Source organism: Scomber japonicus, chromosome 9 (assembly GCF_027409825.1).
Source record: "Scomber japonicus isolate fScoJap1 chromosome 9, fScoJap1.pri, whole genome shotgun sequence".
NCBI classification, from domain to species: Eukaryota; Metazoa; Chordata; class Actinopteri; order Scombriformes; family Scombridae; genus Scomber; species Scomber japonicus.
Window position 1 is genome coordinate 14,969,003 of NC_070586.1, and position 22,811 is coordinate 14,991,813.

Sequence of the window (22,811 nt, forward strand, 5' to 3'; positions counted from 1 at the left end):
CTGGAAATCCACATTCCTAATTAACTTACTGTACTTACTCAATAATTTGCATGTTTACTTACCTTTTTATGTCAGTGTATTTAATGACTTGCATTATTATTTGCAGATAGCTAAAAAGACACTGATAGATAGATAGATAGATAGATAGATAGATAGATAGATAGATAGATAGATAGAAAGATAGAAAGATAGATAGATAGATAGAAATGCTGTAGATGTAGATGTTACAAGAGAAGCATCACCATGACGCATGTAGGGAGGGAAACATATGTCATCAGAAGGATACAGCATGGACTTTGATTAACTCAATCAAAACTTTTTCTTACCTTATCCATCGTATCACGACGAGGATTTAAACCACAGATATCCTGCCGACCATCAGTGCCTTGCAGTGATGTTCACTCGTCCCCCAGGAGCTTTGATGGTTCCTATGTTTTTGCTGTTAAGGCGTTTTAACTCCGTTTTAATTATCCTTTTATGTGATACTGCCCAACCATTATTGCATTCCCAACACATCTGCGCTACATAATGTTCAGCAGCAAGCCTCAAACACATTTACATATCTGCAGTATTTTCAAGGCCTTGAGTTGGTAAACAATGAGATAAATATCGGATGAAATATCTATGCATTTATCTTCATTGTTTTAGAGATTTTTATGAAATAACACGAGTATTTGTCTACATTATAAAACGACATAACACAAAAATATGTGTCCATTTTCATTCCTGCAGATCTAATACGTAAAGACCTATTAATTTGTCCTCATTCTTGCTGTTAACAGGTCCGGTCAATATCCGTATCAGCGCACTGGATCAACCCCAAAAATCAATTAAAGGGAGAGAGGAAAAAAAGAAATTGAATAAAATAGTCACTTTTCCATTCAATCCTTAATTCCAGTGATGACCCATGAAATTTTAGAGTAAAAATAAAATTAAGAAAAATATTAAGCAAGCCTCCAGTTAGCAGCTGGCCTTCTTACTGACAAAGTCACTTCCATATCTAAACGCAAGCAAAGCGTATAGTTCTAGGAAAGAAACATCATTTCTTCCCTGTCAACAGATGCACCTGAGGACTGAAAAAGACTTCAGTGTGTTGCCTTGGAAATGAATTACAGGCACACTCCTGCCATGGAAAACACCACTGAGTTAAGTGGCCGGGAGGAAATTGTTAAATGGAGCAAGATTACCAGAGAAAACATCAATTGAAGGTGCCGTGTCTTTGGTTGAAAAAACAGTTTTGACCTTACAGGGCCACGCACAGATATCCCACATAACAATAATAATAATAATAATAATGATGATAATAATAATGTGATTTAATTAACTATTTTTATTAACTATTAACTATATTACTCATCATCATTGGCATCATCATCATCACCTTTAATTAATTAAAAGTAATATGTGCATTATTCCTCTTATAGCTAATGAAAGGGCCTTGTCTTTTCACTTTTCACCAACAGTTGATGACTGATCATGCCTTAAGAGGAAAGTTACGTCATTGTGTGTGTGTGTGTGTGTGTGTGTGTGTGTGTGTGTGTGTGTGTGTGTGTGTGTGTGTGTGTGTGTGTGTGTGTGTGTGTGTGTGTTGCTAATTGTTAATTTTCCCAATTCCTATCTACTCATGTGGACACACACAGTCTATAATATGCATCAGCAGCCCTCATCAGATATTCTGGCAATTCCTTTTTTTGTTCATCAAGTAGTTTACACATGGAAGTTCCTTTGATGGCTTCTCTTTTAGATTAATTCTCTTTTTACAAAATCTGTACACTGGCATGTGATATATGCCATAATGTTTTTCTACTGATCTGTTGAACTAGCCCTGTTTTTTTTGATGCTCTTTTCAATATGTTGAATGGTACCCTGTGTCAGTGTTTCTCTTCCAGGACCTAATCATAGCTACTGAAATACTAAATACAATGAAATATTTGCTTGGAGTGGGTTGTAACATTTTTTTCAAATGTTGTTAGAGAGCTAACACAGACTCTTGGAGTTATGAACTAGCTTACCTTACAGATTTAACAACTTTGACATTAAGATGCATGGCAGATATCTACACAGACACATAACTAACATGAATTGTTTGATGAGTTTATCTACAAACCAGGCACGGCTATCACCAAAAATATGTGAAATTAAAAAGAACAAAAAAAACAAAAATCAAAAACTTTCTTATCTCAAAAACAAAGTACATTAGACCTGTTAAAATAAAACAATTTAAACCTGTAGCATAATCGTTTGTCCCATCTTTAACAGACAAGCTCACAAAATAATTTAAGTTTTATGAAATCATTTTTAGAAAAAAAAACCCCTGCAATAATAATTTATTTACTTTTAGGGGTGCTGAGATCAAATTTAGAGGTGCTTGAGCACCTCTAAAGAGGGTCTAAAGTCGCCCCTGCTGATCTTGTCGTTTCTATGCTTGATAATTTATAGATACGTTAGATTGAATCTGGCTCAAACTAATTATAATCGCAAGATATCCTATTCACTGGACATATTAAATATCTAGAAGCTAAATAGACCGCTTCTTGTTGTTACAGCCGGAACTATGAAACAGTAGCGTGTCTTGTTTCCACCGGAGCCAACACGCAGCCGGACCTTAGGAGGATCGTGACGTGGTGATTGGTCACCTATCTGCTGCATCTTTGCACACTTTAACGTTAACTACATTGTGATTAAGTGGCCGCATTTCTTCAACACAAACGGACGGATTGTAGTGTTTGTGGAGTAAAAAGTTCCTCCTGGTGTTTTAAGTTTCATCAGACAGTTTGCTGTGTGGTAAGTTAGTTGAAGGCCTCACGGAGACCTGATAGCATCTGGAGCTAACTCTCTGCTTCACTTTACTTTTTGTTTTAATTAGACATGTGTTCAAGTTTAACGCACATTCACATTATTATCACTCTGTGGTGTGAGTGTACTATTCATTCTATGTTTATTTACATGTTGTCGCAATAAAAACAACAACAACAAAGAGATTTACTCGATATAAACAACAGCCGGTTAGCTTGTTAACTAATAACAAGGCGGCTACTTTCACTTGTAAGCTAACCGGCAGCTGAGCTGGATAAGAGGTAATGCTCTCATGTGATTCTGCTTGTGTCATCTTCCACATCAGATCCTATCTGCTGTGACTGACTGACCAGGACCGAGCCAGCAGCGGCAGCATGAAGCTCTACAGCCTCAGTGTCATTTATAAAGGCACGACCAAAGCCAATCTCCTCAAAGCGGCCTACGACCTCTCCTCTTTCAGTTTCTTTCAGCGCTCCAGGTGGGTGTGACAGTCTACACACAATATATCTGAGCAATGACACAGGTTCACTTAAAGGACGTGTTCATTGTGTCTTAAGTCTGTCTTAAAACAGCAGTCAGGTGTCCAAAATAAACACTGAAATAGTTTTTTCTTGCCATAATCACTCCTTCTGTTTATACTGACTATTAGAAGATCCCTCCATAATATAGTTCAGGGCTGGGTATTGGCACCTGATACCTCGACCAAAATAAATCAATACCAAGTAGTCTCGAAACATCTCCTGCAATCGATCTGTTTTGCACCTTGAGCTAGAAAATAGGACTATTTGTATTGACTTACTCACAGCCAGTCTACGCAAGTGTTGTTTGAAGAAATATGAATAATTTGAAGATTTTAAAAATGCTTTTGTGTACAGATCAAATCATTTACACGTGGAGGAGTGGTGGTATTTTATGCAATTTAATACTTCTATTCAGATCATGGGTATCGAATGAAGTACTCAGGTGGTATCAGTATCATTTTTATGGTACTTGGATTGGTGCTGGTAGCGAATTTTTTAAAGGATACCTAGCCCAAATATACTTACGGTGTAAGTGATGTGGGCCAAAATCCACAGTCGTCCTCTTGTGAAAAAATGCATTTAAAAGTTTATCTGAAGGAAATACGACGCTTGAGTCATCCAAATTAGTCAAATCAAACGGATATCTTTCAACATTACAGTCTTTTGAGTGCCAGAGTCTCTCTTTTTCTTTCTTATTATACTTACACCACAGCTCAACAGGGAAACACAAAGAGGGAATTTGATGCTAAAAGACTGTAAATGAGATATCCACTTGATATGACTAACTCAGACTGCTGAAGCCTCATAAAAGCTTTATAAGCTAAATGTTTAAGTGCATTTTTGCAACAGGAGGAATGATTACAGTAAGGAAAATCTCTCTTTCACTGTTCATTTTGGCAGCTGACTGTTGTTTTAAGACAGAATTGAAAAACATATGTTTCCTATTACTTACTTACTTTCTGTTTACGATGTTATATGTAATACTGAACTCTCCCTTTTAGTGGTTTGGTTTATTTTTCTGGTCAATATACTAATAGATTACAAGCTTCAAAGTGAGTTTAAGTTGATTATATGTGTCTGAACGTACAGATGTTATTTTCCCACCAGAGACATTATTCTTTTGGTTTGTTTAGTGTTCAGGAGTTCATGACCTTCACCAGTGCCTTGATTGTTGAAAGGACATCACAGGGAACTCGTGCCTCTGTCAAAGAACAAGGTAAAAATGTCCGGCTTAGCCCAGTCTGACTGTTTCAACAGTTTAATTTGATGTTAGATCTAATTTGAAAGGTCAAATTTTTACCTAATTTGATGTTAACATTACATGTCATTACATAACATTAGTATAACATCATATTTGGTCTTTATTGCACAATGTCTGGTCTTAGCCAGTCCACAAATGACAATCAACTTTTTGTTGTCATGTATGAAGCAGAAGTTGTGAAGTATGTCCTGGTGGCTGATGCACCAGGAAACCGTTATATTGTAAATACAGGATGCAGACCATAGAACAAGACACATCCCATCAATACCCTTCTCTGTCACCATGTGTCCTGTGCATCAACTGTTCAGTAACACTGATAATAATTATTTCAAATCAAAGTTTAGTAAATAGATTAAGCATCCAATTAGCAGTAGCAACAGAATAAAAGCCATCAGGCAAGTGTTATTTTAATAAACTCCTGGTGTACTTACAAACTTTCCAATGCAACGATTTAGGGATGTCCCGATCCGATATTGATATCGGAAATCAGTCCGATATCAGCCAAAAAAGTGAATATCGGATTTTATCGGACTGAATCTAAAAACTCCGATATAAACGCTCCGATATAAGCTGTCCATTTACCGCTCCAGCACTTCTATAATAATAGGTGACTCTGGTTTGATCACACTCCAACATAGGTGGCGATAATGCCCCTTAATTAACGTTGGTGCCGGCCGCGGAAGAAGAGCGTCTCTGATCCAGCATGCACAGCCCACGTGATCACAACAACGACAACGTGTGTGCCTGCAGCAAGGTGTAGTGATGTCGGCTGTGTGGAAGTATTTTACTGTAAACTCGGACAAAGACGTTGCAGCTAAATGCAACATTTGTCAGGCGCAAGTGTCCCGTGGAGGGACAGAACCGGGAAGGTTCAATACAACCAACCTCATCGCACATTTGAAAAAACACCACAAAAAAGAACATGAGGATTTTCGCGTGAGCAGCAAGGCGAAGCAACAACTTGAATTGTTTGCACTTTGTTGGTCCCATTAGAGCCTGTACTAAGCCATTCGGCTGATAGCTCCAACTCCACCAATTTGCGACCAAGTGAAAAAAAGGGGTGAGGGGGTGTTTAGATAGACGTAATGGTGCAAATTACGCCTAACCGTCGCTTTAAGCAAGAAAAGCACAACCACAATTCATGGTTGCTTATCAGTCATCGTATGGCACTGTGCCAAGCTGTCATTTTATTCATTAGGTTTTACTTCTACTTTTGTCGGCAAAGTGCACCTGTTTTGATCATAAATCGTTTTTCTTTCAGAGTACCTGTGCCACGTGTATGTGAGAAATGACAACCTGGGTGCTGTGGTCATAGCCGACACTGAGTACCCACAGAGAGTCTCGTTCACATTGCTAGACAAGGTGATGAACAAAATATGTGAATACAGATGCATAATTACTGCACTTTGCTGTCAACTTCAATTTTGAGATTGTTTGCTGGTTGTTGTTTTTTTTTAGGTTTTAGAGGAGTTCTCTAGACAAGTGGACAGTATAGATTGGCCCTCTGGTAATCCTGACACCATAAACTACAAATCCTTGGATATTCACCTTGCTAAATACCAGGTTTGTAATCAGTTTTTCAGCAAATACATCAAAGGAAAACCCTGACAGTCTATAACCATAACTGGTCCTGTGACAGCGTACTGAGATCCATATCATGTTCACTTGTGTGCCTTCAGATTTTCCAGACTTCCTTGTCGCTACAGTAATAATTTTGACGGCTTGTTTTTGTTTCTCCCCAGAACCCCAGAGAAGCAGATGCAATGACCAAAGTTCAGGCAGAGCTGGATGAGACAAAGATCATTTTGGTAAATTATCTCCCCTGAGTTCAAATGTGTGAACCATCAGATCAGAGCATACGTGTAGTGAATGAAAGCATGCCCCTCTAGAGTAGTAAACTGAGGTGAACACAAAGCAGTTGCTTGATGATCTCAATATGAATTATAGTGGCGAAAATAATCTGCAGGCCAGTCTATTGTCAGTACACCAACTTGATTGGCAAAATTGTGGCTCTACATGCTTGATATATATTGTAGCATTTCCCCCAGCCCTTGTCAAGTCATAATCTCTACACTGCACTATGTTTTGTTTCTGCAGCACAACACCATGGAAAGTCTTCTGGAGCGAGGTGAGAAACTGGACGATCTTGTGGCCAAGTCAGAGCACCTGGGAAACCAGTCCAAAGCCTTTTATAAGACTGTAAGTACTGATGATTCCATTTATTTACACTGAACTATAACTGCATTGGCTGGTCAATGTTCAGATGCCTGACCATGTGCGTGTCTATTCATGCAACCCCTACAGGCACGGAAACAGAACTCGTGCTGTGAAATCATGTGATGTCGCTGCCTCGTCCTCGTGGACACGCCTCTCTCTGCCTTTCTGCTTTTTTTCCTACAACCCCCATCATACACCAGCTACCAGCTCTCGACACAAAGGACAGAAGGGACGCTGTCTGATCCAGGATGGGGCGCCAGGATGAGAGGGTGGATGGTGGTGGCCAGTCTTAATGTTGACCTATCTGTATTGTGGCTGATGGGGGCTGAAGGAGTGATGGGGTTTGGTCAGGGGAAGAAGAAGTAACATCTGAATTATTTTTAACCATTCAAAGGGTAAACATCTGTGTGGTGTTTCAATACCAGCTGAGGACATAATAGTGTGATGTTGTGTATTGGTGATGTGTTGTTGAAACGTCTTTAAACCATTTAATGTTATTCAGATTGAATCAGATCTTCATAGTTTGATCTCAACTCATTTTTTTTTTCTAAAGTGTTACCTACGGCTGTGCTTTTGCTTAAAGGCAAATCTGACAATCTCACAGTCTCGTGAATTAATACTGTGTCAAAGTTTTGGTTAAATTCTTCAAACCCTTTTCTTCTAGGCGTAACCTCTTCTGCCTCTAGGTGGCCCCGTTTCTTAACTTTATTGTTTCAATGAAGTCTCCATGTTGAGGTTCAATTAAAAAAAAAAAAAAAACTGAGAGCACAGACAGATTGTGGCTGCTTGGGAGTTGTGATATAAAACTCATAGAATACTACAATGATTTTAAAACGTATACTGTACTGGATTAAGTTACATAATTTTTCTTGCTTTACTCTAACTCATGGTGTTAAATCTTAAACATTCCCATCTTGGGTGATAGTGTTATTGAGTGATGATGCATCTTAAAGCTGATGAGAAGTGGGAAATTAGATGTTTAAAAAAAAAAAAAAAAAAAGTAGAAGGATGATTCTCCATTGACACAGCCTTATTGCAGTGTGGCTAACATGTAACCTGCCTTGTCCTTTATTTTTTAAATTATGTCGTCTAATGAGAGGAACAGGACTTGTAAGCTATTCTTTTTCACACTGTGTACAGTTTCCATATGTTTCTCTCTGATAGCCAACTCACATTATACTAAAACTGGTTTTTAGAGTTCATGGACCTCTGCAGTCCAAGGTTTGCTCAACCCTCTTAAAATCTGGAATCGCTAACATTTAACCATCATATTGAGTGTGACCGAGGTGACTCTGAGAAGCTGTTGCACTCTCTGGCCTCTTATCGTGTGCTAATTGAGTGTTTCTTCTAAAACGTTTGCAAAGAGACAACTGACATACTTTGAGTGATATCATTAACTGAGTGATTTCACAGCTGTCTCATATATTAAAACACTCCACTGCTGACATATATTTTCTGTCAGCTCTGTTATCTTTGTTGGTCTGAATGGGTAGAAATTCCTTTCTTTAAGAACTGCTGATCAGTTTTAAGATGGGGAGGTGCCTTTGGTTGTGTATTTTAGATGTTTCTCTGCTCTCTGTCAGCTGTGTATGTGTGCGTGTGTATGATTTGCTGATAAACAACATCTTCAGGCTGCATCGATGTTTGAGTGGCTGTGTGTGAGGACTGTTGTGTATGTGTGCTTGATCTGAATTTGCTCTTTCTGCTTTTACAGTGTAAATTTTTTGTGCAATATCTTTGCAGACTGGTGTATCTCTTTAAAGTGGAGAGAATAAATTAAACTATTTCTCTTAAGGACAGTAAATTGACCTTTGTATTTGCTATTCTTATGACTAATTCCAATGTGAAGATTGTCCAGGGTTCATTCTGAGATATTTGTTAAATTTGTTGTTTTTCAAAATTCCATTGAATGTGCTGAATTTGAAAATATGTCAAATCTTGGAAGTTATGCTGTAGCTTTTTACAGGTCAGGTGTTGGTGCTGGCCTGTGTGTTAAACAGTCTGCATTAAATGTTTTGATCCAGATGTGGTCTGCAAATTTGAAACACAAACTTCAGATAATAAACTGTTCTTTTCTGTCTGTATTAACATTTTGTTTTTGGAACATTTACTCGATTGTTTACAGAACATATAATCTTGCTTAGGTAAATAAAAAAAATGGCCTCTGGTGTGCCATGTCTTCTTTGTCCAGACAAAAATACAAAATACACTTCCCTAAAGTGGCAGTGAGGACTTGACAGGAAATCCTGTAAAACAGTGCAGTGTGTGGAAGTCAGTAGTCATATGTCTAATCAGCAAAATGACTCCCTGCTGCTTTTTTTCAGGAAGGTGAGTTTGAGAAGTTGATGCACCCTTCAACTCCGTAGGAATATTGGAAAGTCATGTGAATAAATAGTAGTAGTAATTAGTAATACTGCTGGGACATTATCACAATTAAGAGATAGTTGGTTATGAAAATTTTAAAAAAACAAAAAAGAACATGTTAACTTGCAGTCTTAAAACAACATTTTAGCCTCTTTCCATTGTTGCATTCCCTCAATAAACATGACTATAGATCATCATACATGGTCGAAGCCACATATAAAATCATTATTTAGACACTATGAACAAATATTTATTGACTTGTCTCAAATTTAAATAAGCAGGAGGCTACCTAAAGTCCACACACAGAAGTTGTACCTTTTTAAGTGAAAGGTACGAGTTTTACAGTAGCACCTGAATGCAGCACGAAGCGCTTCGCAATGCACAGCTGAGGTGAGAAGAAAACAACATGAGCTGATGAAGTCTGACTGCACGGCCTCAAAAATGTGGACCGAGGTGAAAAACAACAGTAACTCTGTCACCAGCAGCGGGAACAGTTCGAAGGTAAGAAGCTAAATGAAAAAACAGACGCTGTTTTTCTCTTTCTGAAAAGCTAAAAAAAAACAAAAAACGTGTCTGTCGGGATTGTACAGTCCTACAGGGCGACGGTGGGTCTCTCCACATTACCGATAGACGTGTTTACAAGCTTTCTATGATCAGTGTTTCATTACTTATTTTACCTGGACTGGCAGCTGTTATTACTCCGCTGCAGAAAAAATGCTGTCTCGACACAAAAGTTTAGCAAATGTGACTCATTCTTATATTTCCTTATCTTGAATCTTTTCTTATCTTTACCCTTAAGCGCTCATTTTCCACATTGTTGGACTTCCTGCAGCACTACTTGTTGCAGATATAATCTCATTTCCTCAGTTCTTTCTCTCTGTGTTTCACAACTGGAATTGTATTTTAATGGCAGAGTGAAATTAGTAGAGTTGACAGTATGGATTTGGTATGTCATGTGGTCTGTGCAACACTTTTTATTCATTCAAATACAAATGTTGCAAATGCTGCATTTTCAGATGGTTGACCCAGATATGACATTGCAGCTGCTTCAACAGAGAAACGGTGAGGTTTATCTCTCCTTGGGGTTTTATCTCATCTATCTTCCTCTTGAGTAAAAGTCATAAGATCGCCAGGGAGGTCCCAACAGTTTATCTGGGCTATAATGCATATATTGACTTTGTTTTTTTTTTAACCCAAGTATCCATTATCACAGTGTTAAAGCAAATCCGTGGGTGGATAAAACAATTCCAATAACACATAGGCTATAAAGGGCCTTATGCCTGTCTCAATTACAGTGCCTGATAAACAAGAATCTACTTCAGGTAAATTCCATTCAGTAGTGTGTCAGTTTTAGATGATAATGGCAATCCTAGTTACTTTTAGCTCAGAGCAAGACAAGACAAACGGCTCCAAAGAAAGCTAATTGATCCTCAGCCAAGATGAAGGTACACTGGTTACCTAATGTGCTTATTATTCAATGTGGCAAGCAAATAAATCATGGAAATATACTGTATGAAACTGTATGCATTTTTATACATTTTTAGATACACATAAAAATGCTACAACATGCTTGGTGAGGTTATCAAAAAGATGTGAGTTTCTGATTGAAAAGGAGTTTGAGAGATTGGTTCTTGCAACAGTTATTGTCAGTATTGAAATCCTCTGAGGATCACAGGCAAACTATTTGCTGTACTGTGGCCTGCTCCAAAATGCAACCACACAGAACTGAAATACCACAGACTAGAATGAATAAATTGGAAATGTATCACACAAACATGTTTTTTAACAACATCATTTTCAAGCATTTTTTTTTCTCCATGAAGGTTCGGCTGCAGCTGCCACTCGTCCTTCTTGCACAGAGGACTCTTTAACCAGGACCGGCGGCATCATCCCCGGTGAGCACAACACTGACTCACATCTGATTTCTTTACATACCTTGTAAGACCTGTTTCAGATGAAAAACACACCTGATTTGTAAGATGTACCATCTTGAGTCAACAAAGCAAATACAGTGTATATTTTACTTAGAGAGTCAAGACCACATCCAAAGGAGAATCAAGTTATATCAGCAATAACCAAAAATCCCAAAACATTTTATTTGGCAGTTCTCTGTGGAGAAGCACAGCGAAACAACAGACGTCTTTGTCATTTTGATTAAATTGCTTGGGGTTGTTTTCATTGGCTGAGCCAAAACCCCAAGATTTTCCAGTTATCAGTACACATAATGAAATGTGCGAAGTTTCAAACCAGGATTTCGCAAGAATTCTCAGTGTTTGTTTTTTTTTTGTTTTTGTTTTTTGTCATAAACATTTAGAAATATAAGACTTCCATAACACACACTTCTCTTTGCGGGTGCACTTGTAAATGCAGTCTTCTGGTGACTTACAAGGTTTGTTTTTTGATTATTATTTGAACCTTGCACTAGAGAACTTTGGCGACCTCAGGTCCCTCATGTTTACATGCCTCTGTTTGATTGGAGAGTAGAGTAGAACCTGAAAATGGCGCCGCTTGGCAACTCAGATACCCTTTGACATTTTTGAGTTTGGAGAACTTTATCACTAAGAAACTATATAGCGTGATCTCAGTAAGCTGTGCACTGCCGATAGAGGCGAAGATGGTGTAAAGATGTTCAGCTATCAGACTTTCTGTTTCAACAAACAACTACCTCACTTCTCGTCAGGATAACATCTTGTATGTGTACGAAAGCGTTGCATGTCAAAGAAGTGTCAGTGTACAAGAGCCAGAAATCTACATTTCTTCAAGTCTCAGTAATGATTGGTAATAATATGATTGCAGGATATACTGCAGTCTGCAGAGATATTCCACAGTCATAAAACTTAAAGACTGTGTAAAGTGAATTCAGACATTTTCTTCTAAATACATTAAATAGGTCATAAATGTATTTCTAAAAAGGTGTAAAAAACATTTTACCACTTAGATTTGAATTGTGGAGCTAGGCTTCACAAACTGTGTTTCAAGATTTCTGTGTTCAGGATTTAGTTAGCTGAGCTAGCCGCCGAGCTAGCAGCCGAGTTAGCAGCAGAAAGCTCTCAGACGTAGCATCCATGTTTTGGGTAGAGGTGGTGACTTTGATTGACAGGTGACACTTGGTAGGGGGCGGGGTTTCAGCGTACTCCGCGGGCACTCCCGCAGCGTTTGGATACTTTGAAGCCTAATTTCATATATTTGGGGATTTTTTTAATCATTCAAATTTGGCAGGGTGGTTAACAACACACTTTTCTGTGGTATGTCAAACTCAGAACAACACAACACATATTTATTCTTACTTTATATGGAATTTAAGTTTTGTTTTCTGTGGAAAAACTAGTTCATTCAGCTCAGCGGGTAAACAAATTGTCTCTAGATTACCTTCAACACAAAAATGCAACATACAGTGAATCATGTTACACTGCAGTTATGTGTGTCGCATTTTGCCTGCTTGCACTGATGTTCCAGCATATGTGTAATAAATGTATGATTTCTGTGCTTGCAGGTGTGATTGCAGCCACAGTGTTCATCAGCTTTTTACTTGCTCTCTACACTGTCCTTTGGAAGTGCATGGTGTCGCCACCACAAAGGTAAAGACACACACACAAGCCCTAACTTGATTTAGCCAGAGCTCCAATTTGATTTTGTTGACGCAGCCATCCAGCATACTTGCTTTTCTAGTGTCACATGTCCCAGCTCGTCAAAAAGACACAAATTTTCTCACATGATCTGCAACTTTTTCCACTTTAAATTAAATTGTGTTACCGAGTCATTAAGCACACACTCACTTTGTGTTTTTGCTTTCAGAAAGAACAGCAAGGCGAGAGTAAGGGTGCAACATAGAACCTCTGTGTGAAGTCGCGGCCTTGTGGTTGAAAATACCCTTCATCTGTTCAGCAGGTCCTTTTAAATATTAATGATGCAAACTGCTCCTGGTCTGAGAGCTGAGAGTAGCACCAGGGTTCTGAAGATCCTCCTTATAGATTCAAAGATCAAACCACAAAAAACTAACTCAACTGAACTGAGTGGACGTGCTATCTTTTCACCTCAGCTTTTCTGTTTGCTGATGGCTCCTGTTGACACGAAACTGACAGGTCAAACTGTGCTGCTTTCTTCTGTTTTGTTTTTTTCTGTGAACTCTGCACTACTGAGGGATGAGGAAGCTCAGGCCACCGCTTGCTCCAATGACCAAAAAAGCTGTGTGTGTGTGTGTGTGTCTGTGTGTGTCTGTGTGTGTCTGTGTGTGTGTGTCTGTGTGTGTGTGTGTGTGTGTGTGTCTGTGTGTGTGTGCTCCAAATGGACAGTTTTGTCTTAACCTGACAACCTGTTATGTATTCTTATTTATTTTTAATATTTTAGACTGCAGATAATTGCATCAGTAGGTTGCCTTTGCATACAACTTTATATTTCCTGATGCTTATGGAAAAACTCCAAAAGCTGTCTCAGTGTTCAAGATAATCAAACAACCACCTCCGCTCAAGTCTTTAGAAAGCATTAACTGAAAATCTAGCCACTGACTTTGATTTAGTTTTATCGTCTTATGTTGTCTTCTCTGAAATCCACATTTTCTTTACTCAGGATGATTTAACTACTGTATGACTTTTCATTCATTATAAGAAACTGTGACTTGTTCTTTTTTATATTTAGTGGAATTTAATATAAATAAATTCTTAGTGACTGAGTCACAATTTGTTGAAACTTAAAGAGTCTGTCCCTTGTTTTCCCTATTTGTTTCATAACATATTTCTTAGTGTAAGAGGGAAATGAAGAATCTGTGTGGGGCTGAAGCTGTGGATGGATTCATGTGTGAATTAATTAAACCAAGCTGGTACCAGATTAGGTGGCAGTGTGAGGAGAAACATGCTCCCCAGTGATGGGTATCAACCCATCACTGGGGAGCATGTTTCTCCTCATATTCATAGAAGTTGATCACAATTGAAAATACCCAGACTGGTCACTGATGTATGCCGCCAGCCATCCTACACTGGTGTATCATGTCCAGCAGTCACTGATCCAACCTGTCAAATATCCCTTTTTCAACATGCTATTGGAGTAGCTGAATTTGTTCAGTATTTATGAGCAGGGAATGCAGTTTGGTGGAGCTTAAAAGAGTATTTGGTTGGAGATTCTTCTGAATTCAGCAGAGTAGAGACCAATTCAAAACTGATAAATTAGATACTTAACATTTAAACTGTGCAATCTAGCATAAGTTTATCTGCATTTTTCAAAATCTGGATGGAAGATGTGGGACGAGTTCTGATAACACTGAAAGTATGGATGGTAGCTGGATTGAAACAAGCATTATCATGTATATTGCACATAAATTATGATTTAATCACTGAAGACCATAAATCATATTTATTTTTTAAACTTGAATATTAGACACAACTTTAAAAATACCAGCTCTGGGAATTGTACAAATCATATTCGAATAGCTAGTCATAGATGATATTGTAAACTGTGTTTTTAAATCACAATAACATGGAGCATTTTTGCAGTTTGCTAAAACATTGCTCATATCTATTGTTTATTATAGCATTATAGAAAACATATATACAAACTGTCATTCCCCATCTGTTAACGCCATGCTCATATGTGTTTGTTTTAACATTATTTGACCAACAGGTGGCAAACTTGATGAACAAGATCAGCCAATCAGTCAGGATTCTTTTCTTCTCTAACATATATTTCATATTGTGAAAAAATGTCTTGGAATATTTACATGAAATGGGAGCTGTGACTGCAGAAAACTTGTTACTTGTTTTGACAAGTGCATTGTGTACTGCTTGCTGTATGTTTTGAGTCAGAGCGCCATTACAATAAATTTTACTTCTCAGTCATTAGTCACTGATGAAGAAATTACAGGAAATATGTTTTGATAAAACCAGCAAGTAATCAGAGTATTTTCCAGATAAGATGCATACTTCTCTGTCACATTAGTCAGCTGCCTTATCAGTGTGACCAGTTGCATCCTGTAGATAACATCTCACTTGTCAGTAGGTTGCTCTCTCTGCTTTATATACAGTACTTCACTTAAAACAGCACCAGCAGATTCATTTTGCACCATGTTGCAACAGAGTTGTTTAAAATTTAGATTACCATCTTTTTTTTTGTGCTCACACACTATACAGTATATTATGATGACATTTTAATGCAACATTTTTACAAAAATAAAATATCAAATCACAAATTGCATATGTTAAAATGTGGAGTGAATAAAAAAACTTGCTTTCTTTACATTGAACATGTGCAGATTTACATTATGTCTGATAAACAAAGCATCTATTTACAGCATTTGTATACTTGAAATGAAAAATATGCACATATAAAGTTCAAAATGTTCAGCTTTGTTTTGGACATTATATTTAGAAAGTTTCATTGGATATGTAACCATATATAACACTGCATGACTCCTGCTGACACTCAGAGGGGTCAAAGCTGGTGATTTCACTGGAAGCAACTTGTTGTGGCTCAGACCAATCTTTCTCTGTTATGTTTAAGTAAGCCTTGTTTGTGATACATGTGATTTGGGTTTGTGTTTCCCAAAGCACTGTAGCTGACTGTGGATAGTAGTCTGCTTGGAGCTGCTCACATGAAGGTGAAAAGGATGAGGTAGAGCACTGGGAAGCAAAGGAGCATGGTGTGTTCAGGAGCTCAGGATCTTTCAGCCTGGTTGTTTTATTCAGAGGAGGTCTAGTATTTAGGATCTCAATGTCACAGCTGATGCAGTCCTCCACCTTCTGTGACTGCAGCCACTGATCAGTCTGCACAAATATGCACATGCAGATGGAATAATTAGCATTGTATGAGTAATGGCATTTAAGGCAAAGAGTTACAAATAAGTTAAGCCTAAAGTATAAACGTGTGTGTGTGTGTGTGTGTGTGTGTGTGTGTGTGTGTGTGTGTGTGTGTGTGTGTGTGTGTGTGTGTGTGTGTGTGTGTGGCAGGTAAGTCAGCTATGGGGATTTCCAGGGATGACTTACTGTGTTTACAGGAGCCTTTTGTTTCTTGCACTGAGTAACATTTTAGTTGTCAGCTTCTGTGTTTCGAAAATATCTACTATATGGAGGTGGTGTGTATAATAAAATCATGACAGATAAAAGCTGATTGTTTATCATTATTTTGTAAGCCAATAGGTGAGGTGCTTTCTGTAACTACCAATTAATTGGCTAATGATGTGCGTGATGTGTGATAATCAATGTGAGTGACATCAGCAAATTATGGAAAACAAAAACAGAATGTAATGGTAATTAGCCACCTGAATATGTAGAAACACCTGGAAGTGTTTAAGAGGTTCAATAAATCTCAAATAAACTACAAACAAAGAGTCAATCACTTTTTGAAACTACAGTGGAGGGAGGGAGTGTAGATTGCATCCAAAGCATTTCAATACATTTCTTTTAAATTTCCAGCACACTACACAGATTACACTAATCCAGTAGTTTGTCCATACCTTATCAAGGAAGCTGTCCAACTCAGGAGTTTTTATGTGCATACCAGCAGGATAAGCAAATATCTGCTTCAGCCCTCTCTTCAGTCTGGAGCAGAAAGAGGTAAAAAATAAAAGCGGGAAGAGAAAAGCTCCAGGTCTTCTTCAGCTGGATGAGTGCTTAGGTGAAGATTTAAGGATGAGATTACTCACATTCTCCTTTGAGGCCACAGAAGGATTGTGCAGCCCAGCAGTAGCAGGATGGGAGTCAGTATCGTTGCCAAGTGACCAGAATCTAAACAGAACAATAAACACATAAGTACGGTGGCCTGGAAGTGCAAAATGACAATACAAAATGGTAAACACTTTTTAAAAAGTTTGAGACAAATTTACATTGTTTTGAACTTCCAGGCCACCGTACATAAATGAATGAGTGAATTTTAACTTTTAGTAAAGACTATAACACAAAAAAAATAATCAATACAGTTTTTAGTTGCAGCTATGTGATTGCACTGGATGATCTGGAGCTCACAGTTGCCTCTGGTCCTGATGATGATCCTGGCTGCTTGTCCTGGACCCTCCTTAGTGAGAGCACTCACAGAAAAGTTGTACTCATGGTTCTGCTGCAGACCCTCTACTGTCACAGACTTGCTGTGAGGATCTTCCACTGACTTGCTGAACACATCTAGATGCACACAAAATTATAAATCTTGTTCTTATTGCTGAAAAAACATCCTCACTCGGCTGTGACTCCAGCCATGTGCATAGTTATTATCTGACATCCCAATATATGAGAATATATATATTTATATGAGAATTTTAATAACCTGAAGTATAAAGACATATTAACTATGCTTTGTACTCACTTGCCGTATGACCTGGCTGCCTATCAGACACTACTTCCTGCCATGTAACCAGGTAACCAGTGATGAATGCCAGATGAGCTGGATCATTCTCGTTGTAAAGCCACTCCAGTGTCACAGATGAGGAAGTACTCTGAACAGGTTCAACCAGACACAGGGGCTGTACAGATTCTGAGGGGAAAGGGAGTTGGTTTTAAGGAGAGAAGATAGTCAGACTAAAAACAATAGTCATCTACTTCCTCAACTGATGTGAACTTTCAGGGAGTTTTAAAAAAAATCTGACGCCCACACTATTGTGCTGATGTCATCATATACTGCAAAAACCTGCATCTGATAGAAAGTGGTTACTGTGTCTTTTTATTTGTCACTGATTTGTTTTCTCTACAAAATGAAACCTTGTGTTCACAGACTTCAGTTGATTAGGACATATGTCAGTTGCCTTCTTGTCTCTGTTTGTTTAGTTACTCATCTCTGCATATCTGACAAACAGGAAAGAAAATGCTCTTTGAGATGATGTCTAGAGGATGTCTTCATTACAGTCTCAGATGTGTCAGTGTGTCAAAACTTTAGCTGCCACACCTTATTAAAAGGGGGTTACATAACTGTGTGCTTTAGAGCTAATGTCTCCCATTGTATGTCTCATTGTCCTGTCATACATGAAACCCCGCTACTATTTGCTTATGAGACCAGAAAATTGCCTGGACACTTGCATGAGCATTCAGATAAATAGAAACACAAGGACACACACATTTCAAATAAAGTAAGTAATAGCACTCACTGAGTTCCTGTGAGTATCCAGTCTGTATTTCCAGAAGTCTGTGTCCATTTTCTGTGCATCCATAGATATTAAATGTATACCTACAACCTGCTTTAAAATGTCCTGCAAAAGAGGCAATTAATTACAAAGCAAGACAAACTGTCTTGAATGTTGCATATGCAGTGACTACTGACGGAAAACAAACAAAACATAAACTTACGAGCAGGTAGGGACAATGTGGTGTTTCCTTCTAGCATCTTCACCCATATCAGAGTACAAGGTACCGCGTTTCCAAGAATGCACCACTCCACAGTATAGCCACAGGTAGCAGTGCTCTGTTCCTCCCAGGACAGATTGAAACCAGGAACTGAGCCGCTGTCCAACTGCTTCTCTACTAAGAGGTTTTCTATTCAGAGACATTAGATTAGATTAGATCAACCAATTTATTACTCATCATGTAAAGTTCCTGGGGCTGACAAAGAAATAACATTGTAAATGCAGTTGGATTTTCAAAACTATAAATGTTGCAACCACTTGCAGTGCAACTTGCAGAGTGCAAACCTCTAGTAACACTGAGTCCTTTTTTCCTCGAGCACCTTCACCAAATTTCTTTCTCTCACAATTTTTTTCCCCTTTCTTTCAGAAATCCAAGCTTGGGATCATCACAATCATCTAAATGTCCACTCCATTTTTATAGAAGTCTATTAATATGTTTTGAAGAAATTCAACTGACAGAGGGAGAGACACAAACTTAACAAGGGCAAAAAAATGTTAGGGGAAATGACATTTTACAAAAAAGCAAGCAAGAGATATTTCAGAGGTGTGTCACTTCAGAGAATCTCAACTGTCTCCATATGAGTTGCGCACCTCTGTCATCCTTCTGTGGGATGGTGATATGAGCGGGGATGGAGAGGCCTGTCTTCAGTACAGCTGTGACAGTGAATTCACAATGCCCTGGACCGATGGAGACATTAGCTTGGGTCATCATTCTGCTGTCTTTCCACCTTGTTCCATTTTGGCCCTCCTGTGACCACTGAACTGTGTAGCCTTGGATTTTCTCTGTGGTTGGTGTGCCAACAAAACGCTAAGAAATAAATTGGATCATGAAAGGTGGAAAAAGTTCATACTGTCATGGCATAAATTCTCAAAGTTAAGATTTAGGGTGCTATCAGTCCAATATCTGTGCCAAAATACAGTAATACATCTGTGGAAAAGCAGATGAGTCTCACCGGAGTCCAAAACAAAGTAACGTTACGACTGTGCAGGTAGGACACCTGCTTTATTCTCCTCCATACATCCAAGGTCACCAATGGATCTGAGGAAAGCACATCAAGATTATTTATTCATCACCAGATCATTCAATTCCTGCAAACATTATACTCATTGTTTGTTCTGACAATGTAATACTACCAGTAGTTTATAGTCTGTGTTTGGACCAACTTAATGATATGTAGGACTTGTATTATTAGGTCAACTGCCTTTCCCTTCTTATAGACAGTATAAAGAAAAAAAAGTGAATCTGGAGGGGGAAAGGAAATTTTCCTGGTCACTGAATATTGAAGGGTAATTTATTGCCTATTCATCGTCTTGATCCCAAATCCACTGAAGCTGGGTTTGGGTTGGACCATTGGATTGGATACATCCTAATATCTTGTTAACAGACTTTTTGTACTTACAGGTTATGAAGAATACAGGACGTGTCCATTCACCCCAGAGTCTGCTGTTGACAGAGCAGCGTACCGTGGCAGAGTAGCGGGTGTTGGGAAGCAGATGTTCCAGTTTGACTTTGCAGTGACCGCTCTTATTACGACAGCTCAGCTGTAACAAACACACAAACAGAAAGGAACGCCAAGCATTAAAACTTATGATTATGCTTTATAAATATTATAGTTACACAACATTTAACTCACAGAAGTGATTTTGCCGGGGTCTGTGGAGACCTGACAAAGAATGTCTAGCTGAATTAGGTTCCCCAATACGATCCAGGACACAGTGGCATTTGTCACCCCAGGGCTCACTCTGTTCCACTCCACGACAGGGAATACTGACAACAACATAAAATCCATACACTTACTAAAATTACACCCTCAAGTGGTCTTACATTGAAATTAACAACAGGAAGTGGGCCCCAGCACTATCACCACAGTATGTACATAAACAGTGGTTACATAAGCAAAGATGCATATCCTACCAGCATTTTAACTATATCTAGTCATGTTTCTTGGGTCTTTAAGGCTTTAAAACACCACTAAAGTGTACAGTTACAACTGTATATGCCATATTGAGTATAGATGTTAGTGTGACCTCTAACCTCTGTCAGAGATGTTGAAACTGTAGCTCTCTGTCTCTTCTCCCAGCTGGTCTCTCACCACCACACTGATGTTATATTCTTCCAGTTGTGGGACAGCTGGGAATTTACAGGATGACTGCACACAGCTGATGGGAGCCTGGTCAGAATTTCTGTGTTTTCAACAGCAAAGAAGGGAGTGTTTGTAAAGTATTTGTTTGGGGTTTGATTAAGAAAAAACACTGTAATGCATGACACAGTATTCTCTGATGTTTGTCGGTTTTTTATGTAGCACTGTGTTGTCGTGCTGAGTGTGGTCATTTTTTAAAGTTTGCTTTGAAGATTGTGGAGACAGCTCCAAATGAATTAAACATATATTTTGTATTTAAAACATCATTGTTGACCTTTGCAAATATAAAAAAAGGGTAATTTCATGCTGTTTTTTAATCTGTATAAAAGCAATGACGTAAATATGAATTATTAACCAATAAACTACGTAGCAGTAAAGTAACATAGTGAAGACTTTTTCTACTTGAGATGCCGAGCTGAGCACCAACATCAGTGAAAAAATATAAATGGGGTTCAGACACGACAATACCAGTGAGGCATCTAGGACAAAAAAATACAAAAGATATTTTATATTGTATTGTTCCCCTTAGATACTGTACATATTGGACCAGTATTTACAAAAACACTGACGTCAAACCCATATCTGTCTTATGCTCTGTGGTGAAATGCATCCTGAATGTTTGGTAATGTGTTTGTGTGCTTACACTATGTGGAGAGTTTGTGTTAGCTTGTTTTTATCAGATGGGTCTCGTTTTCTGCATGTATCCCAGGTGCAAATAACAGTTTCCATGTCTGAGGTCACACATCTGAGGTTTCTGGGCTTCTCAGGAGGAACTACAGCAAGCAGACAGACACATTAAAATTCTGTGGAAGAGTAAAATAAATGAACGCCATAAACCAATAAGTCAAACTCACAGCCGACGTAATTCCAGACATTAACACTGTTGCCCATTGAATCAGTACAATTGACCAACAGAGCTTTAATGTATGTTTTTGGGATGGTCAAGTTGTCAACAGCAATGGCCTTGACCCTGGTTCCAATGTTGACAATACGGTGTTCATAATGGTAGACCATACTGGTGATGTTGACTCCTCTTGGGGGAACACAGCAGAACACAGCAGTGGTGCCCTCCCTCAGCACCCGCTGGAAGGGAAATATCTTGGTCTTATCCTTTACCTCAGCTCCTAGAGGTTGTGGGAGTTATAGTATATTGTCATGAGTGGCTGTGTTTCAAAAAATAACTGTAATCCCTTCAACATATGCTGCAACAATTGAGAAACTCTGATGTAGAGATTGGTGAAGGGGAAGAGACAAAGAATGGGTGCCTCACTCTTGCTGATAAAACTGCACTGAACTGCACTTGTTTGATGTTGTGATCTTATCAGAGGTACGTCGCACATGAGGCACAGGTGATTTATTTAGTCTCGTTTTATGTATGTACATTGGCAATTAAAGATGAGAGTAACATAATCTCACCCTTGTTGGTTACCCAGTTGCTCCAGGGGCTTGGGACAGAATGATTATAGAAATGTCGTATCCTGACTGAATGATCAACACACTCCAGAGGCACATCAGAAGACCATGTCCATGTGTGTTCATCTAAATCTACAGCAGTCACGGTCACATTTTCCTAGGTTAACAAACAGAGGAAATGTAATATTTACATTCCAATAAAAGCAACATAGCAAATGTTCATAGTACTATCAATACTACAATCACTGGGATGCAGTTAAATACGGCAGAACACTCAATACTCACATTGTAAATAATTGTGTGGTTTTCAGTGCGGCTGATCTGGATCTCATAAATTCCCTGCACTAAATCACTGTGGTTTACCAGCCAGCTCACCATGAGGCTTTGCTTGTCACTGGCATTCTGCAGATGACTGATGTTCAGTTTCACTGGCTGCAAAACTGGCACACAACGCAACACAACGTATGTTAAGTTACAGGACATATTTAACGAGCATTAAAATAGCCTGAGAGAATATAAAACAAATCAAACTCACCAGTGTCCATGCTGTGTCCACTGCTATTCTCAGAAAATATCAGAACCAACCCAAGCAAGTTAAAAAAAGACATTCTGAAACCCATCATCCTATCCTCATAGCGAAATGATCAAAGACCATTGACAGAGCACACGAACTGAAAGTCAATCGTTTATAGCAGCCTGCCCACAGTAACTGTAAATGTATTGCGTCATCTTGTGATTGGTGTAAATGTCAAACTGATGTTGCTATGTTGTAACACTTGACTCCA

General features: G+C 38.5%; 3 protein-coding genes across 3 annotated transcripts; 2 read left to right on the forward strand and 1 right to left on the reverse strand.

The window, feature by feature from the left end:
- The first annotated feature begins 2,605 nt into the window (after window positions 1–2,605).
- ykt6 (YKT6 v-SNARE homolog (S. cerevisiae)) lies at window positions 2,606–8,956 on the forward strand. The gene is made up of 8 exons (XM_053326099.1): window positions 2,606–2,784; window positions 3,122–3,274; window positions 4,451–4,533; window positions 5,840–5,940; window positions 6,037–6,141; window positions 6,321–6,386; window positions 6,676–6,777; window positions 6,883–8,956. The coding sequence occupies exons 2-8, from the start codon at window positions 3,171–3,173 to the stop codon at window positions 6,916–6,918; spliced, it is 597 nt and encodes a 198-aa protein (XP_053182074.1). The 5' UTR covers window positions 2,606–2,784; window positions 3,122–3,170; the 3' UTR covers window positions 6,919–8,956.
- A 559-nt stretch (window positions 8,957–9,515) lies between these two features.
- sb:cb288 (uncharacterized) lies at window positions 9,516–13,839 on the forward strand. The gene is made up of 5 exons (XM_053326100.1): window positions 9,516–9,660; window positions 10,176–10,221; window positions 10,983–11,054; window positions 12,653–12,737; window positions 12,955–13,839. Exons 1-5 carry the CDS (start codon window positions 9,574–9,576, stop codon window positions 13,001–13,003), a joined length of 339 nt encoding a protein of 112 aa, XP_053182075.1. The 5' UTR covers window positions 9,516–9,573; the 3' UTR covers window positions 13,004–13,839.
- A 445-nt stretch (window positions 13,840–14,284) lies between these two features.
- Window positions 14,285–22,698, reverse strand: osmr (oncostatin M receptor). Its single transcript, XM_053326095.1, has 17 exons — window positions 22,562–22,698; window positions 22,312–22,466; window positions 22,030–22,183; window positions 21,468–21,737; window positions 21,257–21,386; window positions 20,508–20,656; window positions 20,107–20,240; window positions 19,873–20,014; window positions 19,426–19,511; window positions 19,064–19,280; window positions 18,417–18,602; window positions 18,218–18,319; window positions 17,443–17,610; window positions 17,109–17,261; window positions 16,790–16,871; window positions 16,601–16,685; window positions 14,285–15,911 (listed from the first exon to the last, which is right to left on the reverse strand). Exons 1-17 carry the CDS (start codon window positions 22,647–22,649, stop codon window positions 15,513–15,515), a joined length of 2,700 nt encoding a protein of 899 aa, XP_053182070.1. The 5' UTR covers window positions 22,650–22,698; the 3' UTR covers window positions 14,285–15,512.
- Between the last annotated feature and the right edge of the window lie 113 nt (window positions 22,699–22,811).

Excerpts from the sequence above, each read along its gene's own strand:
- sb:cb288 (XM_053326100.1), top strand. The coding sequence starts at position 9,574 with ATGAAGTCTGACTGCACGGCCTCAAAAATGTGGACCGAGGTGAAAAAC. Across the intron at positions 11,055-12,652 it reads GACCGGCGGCATCATCCCCG|GTGTGATTGCAGCCACAGTG; the intron begins GTGAGCACAACA and ends CTGTGCTTGCAG. Across the intron at positions 12,738-12,954 it reads ATGGTGTCGCCACCACAAAG|AAAGAACAGCAAGGCGAGAG; the intron begins GTAAAGACACAC and ends TTTTGCTTTCAG.
- ykt6 (XM_053326099.1), top strand. The coding sequence starts at position 3,171 with ATGAAGCTCTACAGCCTCAGTGTCATTTATAAAGGCACGACCAAAGCC. Across the intron at positions 4,534-5,839 it reads TGCCTCTGTCAAAGAACAAG|AGTACCTGTGCCACGTGTAT; the intron begins GTAAAAATGTCC and ends TTTTTCTTTCAG. Across the intron at positions 5,941-6,036 it reads CGTTCACATTGCTAGACAAG|GTTTTAGAGGAGTTCTCTAG; the intron begins GTGATGAACAAA and ends GTTTTTTTTTAG.
- osmr (XM_053326095.1), bottom strand. The coding sequence starts at position 22,649 with ATGATGGGTTTCAGAATGTCTTTTTTTAACTTGCTTGGGTTGGTTCTG. Across the intron at positions 22,184-22,311 it reads ACCACACAATTATTTACAAT|GAAAATGTGACCGTGACTGC; the intron begins GTGAGTATTGAG and ends TTGTTAACCTAG. Across the intron at positions 20,241-20,507 it reads TTTCAACATCTCTGACAGAG|TATTCCCTGTCGTGGAGTGG; the intron begins GTTAGAGGTCAC and ends TGTTGTTGTCAG.